Source organism: Neopelma chrysocephalum, unplaced genomic scaffold (genome assembly GCF_003984885.1).
Source record: "Neopelma chrysocephalum unplaced genomic scaffold, ASM398488v2 Primary Assembly neopelma1_176, whole genome shotgun sequence".
Classification (NCBI taxonomy): domain Eukaryota; kingdom Metazoa; phylum Chordata; class Aves; order Passeriformes; family Pipridae; genus Neopelma; species Neopelma chrysocephalum.
The window spans coordinates 175,960-193,880 of record NW_020897838.1 but is presented as its reverse complement, the minus strand read 5'-3'; the positions used below and the strand labels follow the sequence as shown (position 1 = coordinate 193,880).

Here is a 17,921-nt window from a genome sequence, read left to right as displayed (position 1 = left end):
CTTGTCAAGTTCTGAAGATCTTCAGGGCAGAAATTCCCACAGGCTCTTTGGGCACCTCTCCTGCTGCTCCAGCTCCTCTCGTGACACAAAGTGATGGAACAACATCATGGAACATTCTGGTGTGATCTGAGGAGTCACAGACCAGGAGCACCAGGAACCTGCTGTGTGGATTTGTACAAGGCAATCTTTTGTTCTCCTTTGAATTGACTGTTCAGTCTCAATCATCTCACTAATTTTCTTGCACAAGAGCTTTGAAATCCACACATAATGGGCACCATAAAAGTATAATTGCATGAGAACAGCAATGTCACTTTTAGGCTGCTCAAGCCTCCCCGGGCAGGATTTCAGCACCTTGAGAAGCTGAACTGACTGACAGACCACGCAGGAAAGTGTGTTAGCAAAACCCATGGAGTTCTTCTGTATTTCTGTTGGATAAACCAAGGGTGAGAGGGCTGCAAGGATTCGGGTCGCAGATCACTTGTACCATGAATTCACTCAGCTCCCAGGACACAGCCCGAGCTGCTGCACAGCGAGGCTGGGCTGGGGCAGGGGCTGGGGCAGGGACGGGGGGCTGCAGGGGCAGGTCCTGGCGGGTGCAGGTGGAAGGACCGGGGGGTGGAGATACCGGGGTAGGTCCTCGGGGGTGCAGGGACAGGTACCGGGGGCTGCAGAGGGAATTACCGGGGGCTGAAGGTCCCGGGACAGGTCCCGGGGTGGCAGTGGCAGGTCCCGGGCCAGTGCCGTTGCTCGCGGCCCCGCCGCCAGCAGGGGGCGCTGCGGCCCCACCCCGGGCCGGTGCCGCCCAGGGCCGGGCGGTGCCGGGGCGGTGCCGATCCCGGGGCGGTGCCCGGGCCGAGCTGGGCGGTGGCGGTGGCGGGGCGGTGCTCGGGCCGGGCGGTGTCTGTCGCGGGGCGGTGCCGATGCCGGGGGGGGGCCGAGCCGGGGGCGGTGTCTGTCGCGGGGCGGTGCCCAGGCCGGGCAGTGCCGATCGCGGGGCGGTGCCCGGGGCGGGCCGGGCGGTGTCTGTCACGGGGCGGTGCCCAGGCCGGGCGGTGCCGATCCCGGGGCGGTGTCTGTCGCGGGGCGGTGCCGATCCCGGGGCGGGCGGTGTCTGTCGCGGGGCGGTGCTCAGGCCGGGCGGTGCCGGTCGCGGGGCGGTGCCGGGGCCGGGCCGGGCGGTGCCGGGGGCGGAGGGTCCGCCGGGCGGGGCCGGGCCCGGTGAGGTCACTCTTTGTGGCGGCGGCTCCAAGATGGCGCCGGTGCTGGCGGAGAAGAAGCTGGGGGGGCCGGACGGGCCCGGCGCGGCCGAGCTGCCTGGCGAGGAGGACGAGGGGCAGAACCTCTGGTGAGCGGCCGGCGGGGCTCGGAGGGGCCTTCCCGCGCGGGCCGGGGCCGGGACCGGCCGAGCCTTGGCGGAGCGGGGCCCTGGGCCCGGCCCGGCCCGGCGTGGCAGCGCTGGGCCCGGCGTGAGGGAGCGGAGCCCCCGAAGGGCAGCGCGGGGCGCGGGCCACAGAACCGGCTGGGCGGGCTCGGTCTGGGAGACCCTATCGCCTGTCCCTTGTTTGTTAGCCCTGAGTAACGCTGTTAAAATACCCGTAGCGGCAGGAAAATGTGTGTGAAATGCAGCACCGATTGCGGGGAGCGTTAGTCAGCAGCTGAAAAGTGATGTTCTGTAGTAATGTGGCCTATCATAACGGAGAACAACTTCAGACGCTGCTGCCTGTGTGTTAGAAATCAATTTGAGATTTCTCAATTTGAGAAAGCAAAGCAATTTCTCCGTTTGAGAAAACCTTCCTAGGAAGGTGCCACGCCTTCGGTGTGTTAGAACGCGGTGGGTTCTGTGTTTGTGACCGCACGGCCGGTCTGTACAGCCGGGGTGGATGTGCCGAGCTCCCGGGCCGGGCCCGAGGGCTCTGTGCTGGGTCTGTGCCGGGATAACGCGGCTCCTTCCCCTGCTGTTCCAGGTCCTCTATCCTCAGCGAAGTCTCCACACGGTCCAGATCGAAGCTGCCATCGGGCAAGAACATCCTCGTTTTTGGTAAGTAACACATGTGAGCACTTGGGCGGTGGTTTGTTGTTTTTTTATTTGTAGGAACCAGGCGTGTTTAAAGCAATGATGTGAACAGGCTGACACATAGGTTTGTTACAGTTGGGTTATGTGATTTGATCTGTGGTCTGGTCTTCACTAGATTTACTCTCTTTTTGATTTACACTGTTAGATTTATAACATATTTAAACAAATAATAATAGAGAATAAGTTAGTGGTTCATTCTTATTGTTATGGTATAAGCTGGAATACTTGAGAGAGAACAACAAATAACTATGATTCAGGAATGTACAATGATGCTTCTGATTAATTAAGTTGTGAATAAATCTTTTCTACGAAGTTAAAGGTGATTCTGAAGGTGTTTTTTTTTTTCTGTGCAAACTTACTGTCAGGTGATGATGGTTCAGGTAAAACCACACTCATGGCCAAAATACAGGGAGCAGAGCACGGCAAGAAAGGCAGAGGACTGGAATACTTGTATCTGAACATCCACGACGAGGACAGAGATGGTAAGTTCATTTAGTGCGTAATCTCTTTACTGTAATTAAGTAGCTGACATGCCACGTTAATGATTGTGGTTTCATGAGTGTGTTTTGGGTTCCACCCAGGCAGCTGGTTCAGGGTTGTGCTGTGTGTTTTACCAGCTGTATCCATGGCTGTGCAGTGAGATGTGTTCCACAGTCAGGGTGAATTCCCCCTCCTGCCCTTCTGGCAGCTCGGCCTGTGTGTGAGGAGAAGGTCCCCTTGGGCAGCTCTGGGATCCATTCCCTGGGAGGGGAGATACCTTTGCTGATGTTGACTTTGTAGCAGTTCTAATGTCATTCGCTGTGGCTGCTGTGGAAAGTGATACATCCCTGAGAACTGAATTTTGGGGTGGATTTCTGGGCTCAGGGTCTGGGTGTTTTCCTGTGTGGGCTGTGTGTGGAGTTCTGGTTGACTGTAACAGATGTTTTATTAGAGTTGATTGAACGAAGAACAGAACTTAGAGTCAGAACTAGTATTTCCTTTGCTCAAGTTGGAGCTTGTCTCTTTACCCCTTGTCTCTTTGTTGCTGTTGATCATTGCTTGTCTCTGCTCTATGGGAGGGAGACAATGACAAGAAAACACGTCTAATGACCAGAATAGTCCTGTTTTTGGGAAGTTTGGAGACAGGAAGAGATGGGGATTGAGTTTATCTTTGCTCCTAAATGTGCCTCTGCTTGTCTCATTTTGGACAAGCTGCCGGAGACTCAACTCCTTGGGTCAGTTTGTCTTTAAAAAGGGGAATGACAGTCCCTATTCATGAGTTCCTTCTGAGTTTGAGTGCAGAGGGAAGCAGTGATGATGGTTCATCCCTGTTCCTGAAAACAAGTGGACTAGGAAAGTCCTATAATGGTATTTTGGAGCTGGAGATGTACTGAGTCTTGCAGGAGTGATTAAGTGCCATATGTGACTGTTGTTATGGAGATGGGCCCTGCACTCCTGTGGCAGGAAACTGTCTTGGATACTAAGTTAGGCACAATGAGAGGATGAGTACATTGCCTGTGTCTTCTGTGGCTTCCTAATCTTGCAGTTCCTAAAAATCTTTTGGGCTGTAATTTGAAGTGCTGAGCCATTCTTGGCCCCTTCAGGGTCTGGGTGTCAGTGCCTTCCCTCCTGCACAGTCTGCTTGAGCTCGGGGTGAACACTGCAGGGGGAAAAAGCCCTATGATTAGGAGTTGAGACAGCCTGTGTCATCAGGCTGCTGGCAACTTCAAAGGAGTTGGTATTCTAAGTAGAAAAATGCTTGCTGTGCTGTTTCTCCCGGTGTTATCTATCAAACCTCAAGTGTATCCCTCCTTTGGAAATATTTTGTGGCTATTCCTGAGTATCTGAAAGTGATAACTATTTGAGGTGATTAGGAGAGGCCTGTCATGAGAACTCAGGCAGCACTAGCAGGGAAAAAAGAGACCTTTTTGACTGACTACAGACTCAGTGGGAGAATTTAGGTCTTCATGCATCCTTCTAATGGATGTGTTAGGATCTAATAATACATCCCTTTTTCCTTTCTGTCTCATTAGTGTCACCCGCAAGCAAAATAAATAGCAAAGTGGGTCAGGACCTCCCAGCAGGCTGAGATAACACTCTGCCTTCTCTAGGACAGGTTTGGATTTGATTTTTAAACTCTGTGTGCTTCAGATGTGTGTATGCTCAGATATGGATTTGGGAACAAAGGCTGTATAATTGACCCACAATTCTTGGAAGCCATGAGGGAACTCAGGACAGGCATTCAGGAGCTCACTGCCAGAGAGGGGGGTTGAGGGTATCTGCTTTTTATTATCCCCCAGCCTATCCCTGACCAGACCACAAGGATTTCCAGGGCTGTCAGATCAACACGGGTAGCTGAAACTCTGTAGTGGTGTGAGAAGATCTTCCCAGCTTCTTTCCCAAGTGGTAGAAGATTTGTTTGCTCTCTTTGCCTTCCACTCTTCTGAAATGAAGAATAATATTCTGTCCAGGAGAAATATTTTAGTCATAGTGCTGAGTCATTATCTACCTCCCACCTCCCTTTGGAAATCTTAGGGAAAATCTGTGTTGTTTCTTATCCCATCACTCCCCCCTTCCTCTTTAAGGGATATTTGAACTTGGCTTCTCCTACATTTAAAGTAGAATTTCTCTAGGTTGCTGGATGCACATCTTAGTTTACAGTTACTTTTGCCCTAAGGATTAAGTTGTTCTTTTTAGCTTGTAGGGAATTTAAACTAATGCACAGAAAGCACATCTTTCTTGAAGGGCCCCTGTGGCTCATGCAATAACTTTTTGGTTTTCCCTGTCACCTGCTGATTTCTGGGCAGTGGCCAATGCTGGTCTGATGTTCAGAGTAGTCTTATTTTGGGGAAGGTTGGAGACAGGAAGGGATGGGGAGTAAGTTTATCTTTGCTCCTAAATCTGGAAGTGTTTTAAGTCTGCTTGTCTCATTTTAGGTGTCATATGGGTGGCCAAATGCACATGGCCCCTGTGTGGGCATCCAGCTGCTCCAGGTCTGTCAGGTGCTCCTGGTTCAGTGTGACATGCAGGGCTGTGGCCCCCAGGGCTCAGGGGAACTTAGAATCCAAGTCTGCTACTGAATCTCTGCCTGAAAAGTCTCTTTCCTGGGGTACCATCCTGGTGTTTGAGCAGAGGTTTGGAGGTGCCTGAGAGAGAGCGTTCTCCTAAATCCTCAGGTACGTTATCCCTGGAGCATATGGCAGCTCCTGCATACATGACACCATCATTCATCTGGAGGAAAGCACTTCCAGCACTGGCTGGGAAGTTAACTTGGGATATTCCCTGACTTGGAGCCCAGGCCTGAGAGCCCTCGGTTAGTGGAATTTCTCAGGGAGCGAGGCCGGTTTTAATTTTTGCCTGTCTTTGTGATGAACAGATATTTTGTGTCTGTGATGGTTAGTCTGCTTTGGAGAACTAAGAATCTGAATTCGTAGGAGGTTGAAGAGAAGCTCTGCATAATTTCCTTAAAGGCCCTGTGTTTGTAGAGGAGCTTTCAGGATCTCTTGCAGTGATGGGGCAGAGTTCCACTGAGGCTGTGCAGCAGAGCAGTGAGCCAGCCAGCCTGGTGGGTCAGCTGGAAACTACAAACACCACAGGACTTTCTGAGCTGCCTCAGATTGCAAATGCAGCCCAGCTGTCCTGACTCTGCCAGGGAAGCTGAGCCACTCTGCTGTTGAATTCTTACTTGTAACAAAATCAAGCAGTCTTGAGTTTTGCCTCAGGTTTGGACTGGCCTCACTCATATCCTATGCATATTCCAGTTGAACTGGTTGTTCCACATTGAGCCAAGTCTTGCTGGTGCACTGGTTTCTAATGGGAAGACTGTCTTTTTTTGTCAACATCTTTAAAGTGGTTCTTTTGAAAGTTTTCTCTTTTTTTTTGCTTCTCTTCACAGCTTGGACAAGGGATATCTAATTGTGCCTTTGGAATAAATGCAGATGCAGTTGCAGTTCACACAGTCCACCATCTGCAGTAAAATTCATCAAAGTTGGCAAATCTTTGTCATGACTAAAGGGTTAATGGGGTATTGACAGGACTTAGAGATGTATTTTAGCAGTAATAAGTAGCACCTGCTTTTCCAACAGGATCTGGTAATAGTTTGCTCTGTTTTGGTGTCTCTTGCCATGGCCACTATGAAGGGCCCAGTTGTCATTCATGACTAATGAGGAGCTTGATGTGGTGCTGACAAAGCTGACTTTGCCATCAAGTCCTTGCCAAACTGTGAGCGACCAGTGCTGTGTTTTGAAGGATGTTGTATATTTTAGCAAACGTCAATCACAAGATGTATCTATTTCCTGTAAGAAAGGAGCAAACCCTTTCCTTTTCGTACAGTGTTACATGTTTTGTTAAAGTACATTTTAATGTGAGTGACAGGCTTCCAGTCTTCCTGGCAGATTGGTTTCATTTGAGTGATAGTTCCAAATGCTTTCTAGTTCCACCTGTGTCCCAGTTCCAGTCTGCATTCCAGGTGTTAAGCAAAAATGAACTTCTCAAGTGGGACAAAGGTGTTTAGCAAACAAACCCTTAGATACTGGCTTTAAAAAGTGACTTAGAAGCTGTGAATTAGGATATATATTCATTTTTGTTACTTGCCAAGGTGTGAGAGTCTTTTCTGCAATCCAAGCACTCCCCACAGGAGAATCCATCCAAGTGCTGGGCAGAGCTGTAAACTTTGATGAGCTATGGGCAGACTTAGTTATGTTTTTAAAAGTTTCATTCATGCTCCAAGGAGACAGTTGTGCACAGCCCCAGTTCATGGCTATTTATAGCCTTTAGCTCACAGGAGGCTCACTGGGTGTTTATTCCCTGGCAGGTTGCTGTGCTGGGAATGTGCAAAAGAGGTTTCTAGAATGCAGAGTGTAACAGTCCTGCCCAGATGTTTCATGACTGTTGTGTGATGGGAAATGTGTAAATGGGTTCACATTATGCCCCACCTTGCTTTCTGTTTTCCAGACTTTTACCAGACCCTCCCTCTATCTTCAGAGGTCTTTGACAGCTTTAGATGTGAACATCCTGTGCTGTGAGAATCCCGTGGGACACCAGTGGGATGTGTCCTGAGGTGGGGGGAGGAAGGGGGCACAGTGCTGAATATGCATTTCTTGGATGCACAGGGATTATCCCAGCTGTTTACTGAAGGGTGGCTCTGAGGTTGCAGGTGGGAGTGAGAAGATCTGTAAGTTCAAAGTGTGGCTGTGGCGTTTGTGGGATGGCTGATGTTGGAATGTCTTAGGACAGCCCAACAGAACTTAAGTAGGAGCAGAACGAATCCTGAATGAAGACTGCTCATGTGCAGCTTCTTGATGTAACTTGGCTGTTCAGGAATTTTGCCCAAGGCCTGATTAAAGGGGTAGTCTGTATATGTCTGTAATCTCTTCTCCTTCCAGATTTCTTAATCAAGCTCTTTCCTGGAGCCAGGAGCATCCTGATGGATTGCTTCCTAGAATTAAGTTATGATAGCCACAGTAACTGCATTTATTTTGAGAAGTTGAAAGACTCAGGGCAGGGAAGTACAGTGAGGCAGCATAATCATGAAGCTCAGTAGCTGTTTTGAAAACCTGGGTTCTGCAGTGATTGGTTTGCAGATCTGTCTATTCAAGAATTCACATGTGTGTGGTGCAAGAGAGAGACTCACTGTTCCCTCTGCATAGCTGGAGTAGAGTAGGGAATACTTAGGAAGAGGTACTAGGAAGAGTCTAGAAGATAGGAACAAAAATGGATAGAAACAATGTTCCTTTTCAGGAGGAAAAATTCTGAGGATAAAGTAATTTAAATTTTTTTTTAATTTGGACAGAATTGGTTGTTCACAGTATCTGATACATCATTCCTGGATGAAACTTCATTTTCAGTTTTTGTGTTCTTGCCCAGAGTTCTGTTTTGGGGTAAAATGCCAGCTGATCCCATTTGAACAAAAAAATGTCCAGCCATTATTAAAACACCTGGGGGAGAAACACAAAAGCTAAAATCCCAAGTAATTTCTCTAGTACTCATCCTGTGAGGAGCCTGCAAGTAGTAGGCAGAGTTAAGTCAGTGTGAATTAAGAGCAGGAGCACAACCTTGTTGGGTAGGTTTAAGTTTATCCTGTGTTTGCTCCTCCCACTCCTGTGCTAGAAACCTAAGCTGCTTATTGCTTGTATCTTGTTTGCAGCTTATTCCTGGTGGGAGATGTCTCCAGAGTGTTAAACCAGCTCATGGCTCTGGGGGACACCTCAGGCAGGTCCCCCCTTCAGCCCCACAGTTTGTGTCATGTCCTCTGGTTTCACTTGCTGGTTCAAATTCAGGACTCTTGTGCAGGATTTAAAAGCAGTTCTGTCAGCTGTCCTTAGGAAAAGCCTAAGAACAGGAATTATTTTTTTTAAGGAAAATATTCTGAACCAAGAAATGAAAGTATCTGCTGAGTAATGTAGGTATGTACATGTGGACCTGGCTTAAAAACAAACAGGCTGCTGGGAGCTGGGCCTTCCATTTAACACTAATGCACTCATCTGTTTAAGCCTAGACTAGCAAAGCCAGGCCTTGGCCTCTGTTGAGTTACAGCTGCACCTTTTCCTTTCAGACCACACTCGCTGTAACGTTTGGATCCTGGATGGAGACTTGTACCACAAAGGGCTGCTGAAGTTTGCAGTGTCTGCAGAGTCCCTGCAGGACACCCTCGTGGTGTTTGTGGCAGATATGTCTAGACCTTGGACTGTTATGGAGTCTTTACAGAAATGGGCCAGTGTCTTGCAAGAACACATTGACAAGATGAAGATTCCTCCAGAAGAGATGAGACACATGGAGCAGAAGTGTAAGTCTTTACATCCATGTATTCTTGTTCTTTTTTTTTTATTAGCTCTCGCTGCTTTCTTTTGTATTGATAGATTTCTGTGGATTAGTGTTTTGAGAATGGGTTGGATAAGAATGACTTTGAAGTTGTCACTGCAACTCTAATTCAAACAGACTCTGTTTGAACAACTTCTCCAGTTTTGCTGTGCTGACAAAGGATCAGGTGAATTATTGGTCCATGTCCCATGCAATAGTGAGATTTTGATAATTTGGGTTTTAGAAAGGGCAATTTTAAAAAAATAACTCCATAAAATGACAGATTCTCTTCTTTTAAAATGGTGACAAAATTCATTAATGGGATGAGATGTTTACTTGCCTGTGGTATCCAAGCCAGGTCCATTCCCACACTGTGCTTGTCTTCCAGAAGGTCTCTTTGCCCTTGTTTATCTTGGAGCTCAGACTGTGACCCTGGTCCAGCTAATTGGCTCTCACTGCAGCCATTCCTACCCTGTGACTTCAGGAATGTTGTATAAATTAACCTTCTTTCCTGGCATATCCATGGCAGGACAGAACCTGGCACTGGCAAGCAGTCATTGCTGCAGTATCGTTTGCTACAGCTGCTTTTTTTCCTGAAATAGTTCTGAATGTTTCTTGAATTTTTTCTGTTTTCATATTGAATTACTCCAGTGGAAAAGCCCTTAGGAACGTGCATTCCTGTTCAGGTGAAGTACAGATTCACACTGATCCTTGTGGTTGGGGCTTTTGTTCTGGGCTGGCTCTCTGTGCTGGAGTGTGTAAACCTTGCAAATACTGTCTGGCATATTCCTGAGGTTCCCTTTGGGGATCAGTGTGATCTGTTTGGCCTGGGAGCCTTCAGGTGTATTTGTATATCTGATATCCTTTCTGAATGTTAAATATTATGTTCCCAAAAGCCTTGTGCCTACAGCATACGAGCTAGAGTTTAAACTTAAAACCACCTGGGTTTGATCATCAGGTTGCATTAGGGAAAAAAGTAAAATATGACAGTTTTGAATGGAAAAAGTTCTGAGGTTTCTGGGGGGGAATTTTTTGGGGGAATGGGAAATGGAAAGGCAGTTCTAGTATCAAAATATAACAGTTAAGTCAACTTGCACTTTTCTGGGACAGCAAATTTTATGGAAATCCAGATAAAGGTGGAGTTTGTGCACTTAAATTTTAGTTTTGAGAAGTGTTTCAGCCTTCACTAAGAGTGCACTCTGTGCAGGAGCCAGTTCCATCCATGGCAAAGCTTTAGTGCCAGGTCTGAGGAGCTTGGAAGACTTTTCAATAGTAGCATCTTAGAGATACCTAAAATACTGTAGGAACTCCTGGTTTCTTTTGTGCCCTGGTGGAGTGGAGGCAGAGGCAGGGTTGGGAGGTGCTGAGTTCCCCACGGGCAGAACTCTGCTGCCATCCCCTGATTTTGGGCTGTGTCAGCACCTCGGTCACTCAGGGCCCTGATGTGCCCAAACTTCCCTCCTGCTCCTGTTCCCAGGTGCTGTGCAGGACACTTGTGTCACCTCAGATATTATCTTCTGCCTTCTGCAGCCTGTCCCTGAGGTTGGGTGTGTGCCCAGAGCTTTGGCCATCCTTGGAGTTCCCCTCCCAGCCCGTGGGACCTGTGCCAGTGCTCAGGGCAGTGCTCAGGCCCTGGCACTCCTGGCCATCCACAAAGCTACCCCAGCAAAGTGCTCCTTGCTGAAATGCTGCTGCCTGTGCTTCCTGAGGAAAACTGCCACTTAGAACATGGACAATCACTGTGGTGCAACAGCCCAGATATGTAAAAACCAGGCTACTAAAGTGCATGTGCAGAGCAGGCAGTCAGAGCACAGGAACAGAGTACAGAGAGATGGGATGTGCTGAATCCATCCCAGTGAACCCCCCTGCACCATAACCCCACGTGGCTGGAGGTGTGTCCTGCCTTCAGCAGAGCCCTGTTTGCTCCCTCCTGCTCCTGCACCCTGCGTGGCCCAGCTGAGTGGCTGCAGAGCTTTCCTTGGCTCCTACCCCACAGTTCTGGTTGACCCCGGAGAAACGCTGTCCAGGATTATCCCAAACTGCTGCTGGGTTGTTCCTTCTCCATTGTCAAGGTCTGAAGAGCTTCCAGTAACACTTTTGTTGGCTCCCCATTCTCCATGGAGCTGGACTTTGGACTGCTTGGCTTTGCTCTCAGGGGTTGTGGGGCCTTTCTCCACCCAGCCCTTGGTCCTGTGTTTGCTCTTGGAGATACTGACTCTTGGCCTTCTGGAATAAGAGAAACTTCCCTTTTGAGTTAGAGCTTCCAGAATGGGAGCAGGACACACAGGTGGAAACAACAGGCTGCCTTGGGCAAAATGGAATTGTCCAGGATATACCAAGAGCCTGTCTGCACTCCTGTCACTGGAGCTGCTCTGGAAATTCCTTGCTAAAACCTAATGTGAATTCACATATATAATGTCAAATATTCTAATTTAATTCAAGCTCAATTACGATAAATCATTGTTTAAATACACATTTGAATAATTATTTCAGGGTATGTAAATTTTGCCTTCCTATTTAAGACAGTAAAGCAGAAAAGACAACTGTCAAGAATCTAGAACTGCAGAAAGGAGATGTACTTGTAAAATACTGATGTCCTCTGGAGCATTTAATGTTAAAGAATTGAAACACAATAACATATTTTTCTGAAAATTAATTTAGCTTGAAGGGGATACTACTGTCTCAGTCTCAGTTCCAGACTGTCTACCTTTTTTTGGTCTGACATACAGCTGAAAGATTTCCTAAGCTAAAAGAAACTTAGTTTGCCCAGGCATCTTTTGCATAGGAATTCTTTTCACAAGACTAAAATTTATGATCAGTAAAGACAGGGCACAAAAAAGCTAAAAGGTGTGTGAATTGATTGTGAAACTATTTAATAGAGTGTAAATAGGGAATGGTTGTCTCAGAAAAATATTCTGCATTTTTCTTATACTGCTGTTCAGGGCCTTTAGGATCTACTTGGTTAAGTAAGTTGGAGTGTTTGCTTTCCATTTCCTTGTTGCAGTTAATCAGTACTCCAGGCTGAGGATCTGAGTGTTACTGGATCAAACCTAAGAATGATTGTGGTGCTTTCTGGTGGTGCTTCCAGTGATTGCATGTCATGAGTGTTCAGCTGTTCTGTGGGAGTCCCCTTGCAGTACCTTGGCTAAATAAGCAGTTACAGGAGAACAAAAGAGGTTGCTGGAACCTTGCTTTCATTTGCTGTGTTAAATGCAAAACTCTAAAAACCTGGATAAGCCACAAGTTTGGTAGATCAGTCAGTGTGATTTCAATGGAATGCCATCACCTGAGGGTAGTTTTTTCAGTGTAATAGGCCGTTCCTAGTGCTGATAAGGAGCAAAATGTTACTGATTTATCAGATGAACAGTTGCTTTTCTGGCTTCCTATTTTACGGGCATCATCTTATGTGTGTTTCCTGTTCAGAAACCTTAAACCAAAGTTACTGTCTCCTACTTCTTAATAAAGAGTTACTTTCCATACCCCACAGAATGTGATTTCTTAATATGCATTATGTGGAGGAGCAAATCTTCACAGCCTGCTAGAAAAAAGGGAAAAGAAAAGATTGTACAAGTTGTTTGGGCACACAAGGAACTTTGTCCATTAAAAGCTTGAGGGTGGAGATCAAATGAGAAATGGGATCCTCCTAAAATGGGAGGTCTGGATAAAAAATTGCTGAGTGTCAGAGAAACACTTCATCTGCAGTGAGCTGCTTTATTAACTGCTCAGAGTGCAGTTTGTTTGACAGCACTGGGGGTACAGGTTTACTTGGACTTAAGACTCAATTTTGAATGGGAATGGAGGTTGAATGAAAGTCTTGAAGTGTTTAAAAGTCTGTTGCTAACATCCACTTCCACTCGTTTCTGGATTGAAGTGGTTTCTCTGTGTTCAAGGTGCAGTAGTTGGAGGTTCTTACTATGGCTTTTACCTTTTAACCCTGGTAGGTGTTTGTTCAGAGCATCAGCAGATGCCCTTGTTAACTGAAGCTGAGGGTTGGGTTCCATTTCTCAGCCTCTGTCGGGGATCAGTGCCAGTCCATAGGTGTTATTAGCAATCCACACAACACTTCAGCTCCACAGGGAAGGTTTCTCCCCCTCCATGTGTGGTCACCCAGAGTGAGGGATGGCCTTGGTGGCTGCTCTGGTGTGGCTGTGGTTTGGTACCCTTGTCTTGGGGAGAGGGAAGAGTTGGGAGTCTTGGCTCTCTAGGACTGTGGTTTCATTCCCATTCAGCAGAAATCTCTGAGGATTTGCCATCAGACTTCTGATGTTTCTACTATTTAAATTAGGAAAATTCTCAGGACATCTTGAATAATGTTTTGTATTATGTTGTTAAGTCTTACTGTTTTCAGGAGAGGCTCTTATATCCCAAATTTGAAGGAGTTAATGCTACTAAGTATCTGAGTAAGGAAAAGATTTTTTTGCTTTGATATGAACAAAACCTAGGAAATGAATATTATCTGATTACAGTGCTGTAGTAAATTGAGAGCAGTACTGTCAAATATTCTTTTACATGTGATTAAGTCAGAGGTGCTTATCTGAACCATTGTGGGAGTGGTAAATGGTGACTTTTTTAAACTGCTGTGATACTCTTCTATTCAATAGGTTTTTTCTGTTCTGAGCTAGAAAGAATCTGAGTAATAGTAAAGTTAATAAAAGTAAATGAGTACTTTAAAAAGCCCTTTTCTACTTAAGTGTGCTGGAATGAATTTGCTTTTGGTGAGATAGGCAGTACCCACCTGGAATGTGCAGAATGTGCAGTGGAATTGTGAGCTGCCTTTGCTGAGGGTGAAGCAGTCCTGGAGGGAAGCATCTCTCTGAGCACTGCTGTTCCCTCTCCACCAGAAGGCACTGCCTCCCCACCTTTAAAATCAACTGCAGGCAATCGTTTTTCATTTCCTTGGACACATATTGAATTGGTGGTTGGAAGTCTTATGGTCTGTATTTAGTGTGGGGGTTTTAAGCTTTTCTCTGGACTAGAGCTTTCCTCTTTTCCACAAGAATCACACAACTTTATATTTCAGCTAAAAACTGTAGATTGTGCAGCTTTGAGCAGGAGTGTTTTTCTGATTTGCTCTTCCTTCCACACCCCCATCTATTGCAGGAATGGTTCCTATTTTGAAAAGGTACAGTGACTTCATTTTGCAAGGTTTGTATTAGAAACTTCCCTGGGGTTTTACACTTCCTAAAGCTCAGCAGGATCAGCTGGCCTGCAGTACCTGGCACAGGGAGGAGGCACTGAACAGACTCCCTTTGGGACTGGGCTGGGCATGGGTGGCTTTTTCCAGGTGTTTTCCTCACTCTGCACACACTCAGTCTGCTCCCACTGTTCCTAAAATAAAGATGCCTTCATGGGAGCAAATCATGGAGTGTGCTTGGCTCGTTCCTTGAGGGTTCCTCGTTGTTGAGGGAGGAGGAGGAGGAGGAGGCTGCAGGTGGGATTGTCACCTGAGAGAGTCCAGTGCTGTGCCTGGGAACACACTCTGGACACAGATTTAGCTACTCTGGGGCTTTCACCCTGGAAAAGGGCATTAAAACTGTAAACTGCAGCCCAGTTTTGATAAAGCATGTGTGGGGTCACAGTGCATTTCCAGATTGGTGTTAATACTATTCCTTAGGTGCTGCAGGATTTGATAGTGTTCACTATTATTGGGACACTCACTGTTGCCATAAAATTAAAATTGAAAACCTAGAAAGCAGCTGGTTTCCCCTGGAGCCCACTGGAGTTTTCCAGAGCACAGCTGAGTCTCTGAGCTAACCTGTGGATGTCCTTGGGTCTGTATTTGTGCAGTGTAGGGTTTGTATTTCTAGCACTGGCTGCCTGCAACAGAAATGCAGAGTAATAGAAACTTAAATAATGACTTATAAGAAAAAGTGGCTGTTTCAGCTTTGTGTTCTCTGGATATATTTACGTTTTCACCACTCCTTCTGCCAAAATAGGTACAAATGGCACTGAGCAGAGGCTGTGTTGCCAAACTACATTTATGTTTTCTTTTGTCAACTGCCCATAAGGAAACATTGAGGAATGTGCATTTGTACATACTACAGCTCTTGCAGTTCATTTTGATTATTTATGATGGCTCCAAATTCCACCTGATTTAGTTTGCTGTCAGTTTTGATGGAGGAGGATTGTTGTGTTTGAAGGGGCAACAGGGCTTAACATGCATTCAGTTCTCATGTAGTACAAAAATAAAAAAAAAATTGAGATTAATTATGGTTTAAAAAGAACTCCTTCCTTTGTTGTACTCTAAGATCTCTCTCTTTATAGTCATAAAGGAGTTTCAAGAGTATGTAGAACCTGAAGAAGGCTACCAGGGATCACCACAGAGGAGAGGCCCTTCTTCTGGCCAGGAGGATGAACACATTTCTTTGCCCCTTGGAGAAAACGTGCTGACCCACAACCTGGGGATTCCTGTGCTGGTGGTGTGTACAAAAGTGAGTTCCTCCTTCTGTTGGCTACTATGAAAAAGTTTGGTTCCTTTTCTTTTAGAAGGCATGCTTCCCACAGACATGCAGAATGAACTCTGGATTAATAGTAACACGATTTATTTTATCTTTTGATTTATTGGTGGCATTTCAAAACGAAAGGCTCAAAGTAAATGTGATGTGTGTGCAGTATTAAAGATGATATTTTGAGATGTGCTGGGCTGAAATGATTGTTTTTTTCTGGTTTTGTTCTCCTCCCAGTGTGATGCAGTGAGTGTACTAGAGAAGGAGCACGATTACAGGGAAGAACACTTTGACTTCATCCAGTCACACATCCGGAGGTTCTGCTTACAGTGTATCCTTCCTGCTGTAATTTGGAAGCAAGAAAATATGTTTTAATGTTAAATTGCACATAAAGTTAATGCAAGAAATTGCACTTCAAGATTAGTGTGTAGTGTGTTTTGTTTTGAAAATATTGAGAGATGTATAAAATCATTTATAGTTTTTAAATTGTGCATGGGATTTGGAGGTTTTGTTCTTTTGTCTCACATTTTGTGAGGTGGTTTTTCTTGGTTTTCCCCTCAGAATTTGCAATTCCCATGTAAACCTGAGGTCTCAGCAGTCTCTCAAGTGTTTGACTTCCCAAGTTAAGGGCCTGGGAGGATGGATGGCTTTTGTGTATGTCAAAGAAAAACATCATGAGTCTTGTCCTGTTATATCCCCTTCCTCTCCCTGAATATTGACTGACTCCAGGTTTTGCCTTGAACTACTTCTCCAAACTAAATCTAGTATATATAAGTCTATAAACTCCTGTTTTGAAATTATTACTATAATTTATTAAGTGTATCCTACATAATTTTCCTTAAGTAGCTACTCAGATGGGGCTGCCTTGATTTATACATCAGTTAAGGAGGAAAAGAACCTTGACCTGCTGTATAAGTACATTGTACATAAAACATACGGTTTTCAGTTTACCACACCTGCCTTAGTGGTAGAAAAGGATGCAGTTTTTATGTAAGTCCCTTGTACAGGCAGCTTGGCTTCACGTTGTTCTCCTAAGCACTTCGTGTGACATGTATATAAAAATAACCTGAATGGTTTGTGTTGTTTAAAAGCTTCGTGTGTGAGTCTTGTGAAATCCCCAGTTGAAAAAACAATTTAGTGCATATTCCTTGGGTTACTTGACTCAGGGTATTGTATCTTTGGAATTCAGGTGAGAATTAGGACTGACCTGTAAGAAAATGGCCTTATTTAAGTAGAGGGCAGTCAATAAATGGTCTCTGTAGAAGAGTTTTTTGTGACTGAAAAGGCAAAGCTTTCCTCCTTTTTGTAGACCTGCTGGTTGGGACAATGAGAAGAAAATTGCCATTTTGCATGAAAACTTCACAACAGTAAAACCAGAAGATGCATATGAGGACTTCATTGTAAAACCTCCTGTAAGAAAGGTAAAAAGGGGTGAACTCTTCCCTGCCCCCCAACAAATAAGTGCAGTTGGCTTTGAATGGCTGCTAATGACTGTTCCTATTGAAGAACTCCAAATATAAATGCAACTTTTTTTTTTATAAATCCAAACGTGTGAAACATCAGGCTTTCATTACCTGCAATCAAATTCACCTTATTGAATGAAAGGCAGTCCAGAAATATTATATTTCAAATTATACCATTTTTGCATGTGTGGGGCAGAAACACTTTTAGTAAAATGGCAAATTCTGTTTTAGGACCTCAGCAATTTACCCCTCCCTGTACACACAAGGCACTGAGGTTACAGTGTAAAGGCAAAGCAAGGCAGCCTCAGGTGTTTGAAGAGATGCTGGGGTGCTCATCTTTCTGGGATCTTTCTACCCACAGGCTGGCAGCAATGTTAGGCTGCTCCAGTATTTTTTATCTCACTTTTTTTTTAATGACAATTTCTTTAATATTGTTATTTTAAACGTGAAAGAAGAGTTAAAAAAAAGGAAAGAATGGTCTTAAAGATTTGTCTCTCTCCCTTCCCTTTTGATCACAAAAACATTAAAAAAGGTACAGTAATTTTAGATTTTACTTCTAATAACAAAATGTTTTGTCCAACAGTTAGTCCATGACAAAGAGCTGGCAGCAGAAGATGAGCAAGTGTTTCTTATGAAGCAGCAGGTAAGAATGGAAGAATGAAAATAAGTCCTTACTATATAAGATTTCACTTTAGGTTCTCTGTGGTTATTACCTCCAGTCTTTCATCCCTCCTTTAAATCACTTGGTAGCTCTTTTTCAGCTGTGCAAATTCAGATGTAATTGTGCAGTAAGGCTGTATTTTCACTGTAAAAATTATGGCCACTTATCTTGGCAAGGTAAAAGGAAGATATGCTGAGAACAGAATAATTTACATGTCAGGGGGGAAGAGGACAATTTGGAATTTCACCACATAGTTGTATTAATCTGTACAATGTAAATACTTTTAAAACCTAACGTCTGAACATTGCAGTTTTCTTCCAGCCAGAGGCTTGAAAGACTTTAAGGTGTCAAATTTGGCTATGCAGTAACTTGGTTTTTTTCTTTACTTCTCTGTTGTTTAAATACCTACTAATACTTTCCTCTTGATTATAAATATCCTGGAGGTTACAGGCTGGGGTGTCTGATTCTGGCTCAGTGTTCTGGACTGGCTGTATAAGACA

General features: G+C 45.3%; 1 protein-coding gene across 3 annotated transcripts in view; it reads left to right on the top strand.

Moving 5' to 3' along the window:
• The first annotated feature begins 1,190 nt into the window (after window positions 1-1,190).
• Window positions 1,191-17,921, top strand: part of DYNC1LI2 (dynein cytoplasmic 1 light intermediate chain 2) — a 26,788-nt gene continuing 10,057 nt past the window's right edge. Inside the window, exons 1-9 of one of the 3 annotated variants that reach the window (XM_027701960.1) lie at window positions 1,194-1,345; window positions 1,965-2,038; window positions 2,440-2,556; window positions 8,607-8,837; window positions 15,116-15,282; window positions 15,535-15,628; window positions 16,152-16,287; window positions 16,607-16,718; window positions 17,344-17,403. In XM_027701960.1, coding sequence (XP_027557761.1) covers window positions 1,251-1,345; window positions 1,965-2,038; window positions 2,440-2,556; window positions 8,607-8,837; window positions 15,116-15,282; window positions 15,535-15,628; window positions 16,152-16,287; window positions 16,607-16,718; window positions 17,344-17,403 — 1,086 coding nt within the window. In that variant the 5' untranslated portion in view covers window positions 1,194-1,250. Of the gene's footprint in view, window positions 1,346-1,584; window positions 1,803-1,964; window positions 2,039-2,439; window positions 2,557-8,606; window positions 8,838-15,115; window positions 15,283-15,534; window positions 15,629-16,151; window positions 16,288-16,606; window positions 16,719-17,343; window positions 17,404-17,921 lie in introns of those variants that run through there. The other 2 variants (XM_027701961.1, XM_027701962.1) reach the window with 2 other exon arrangements.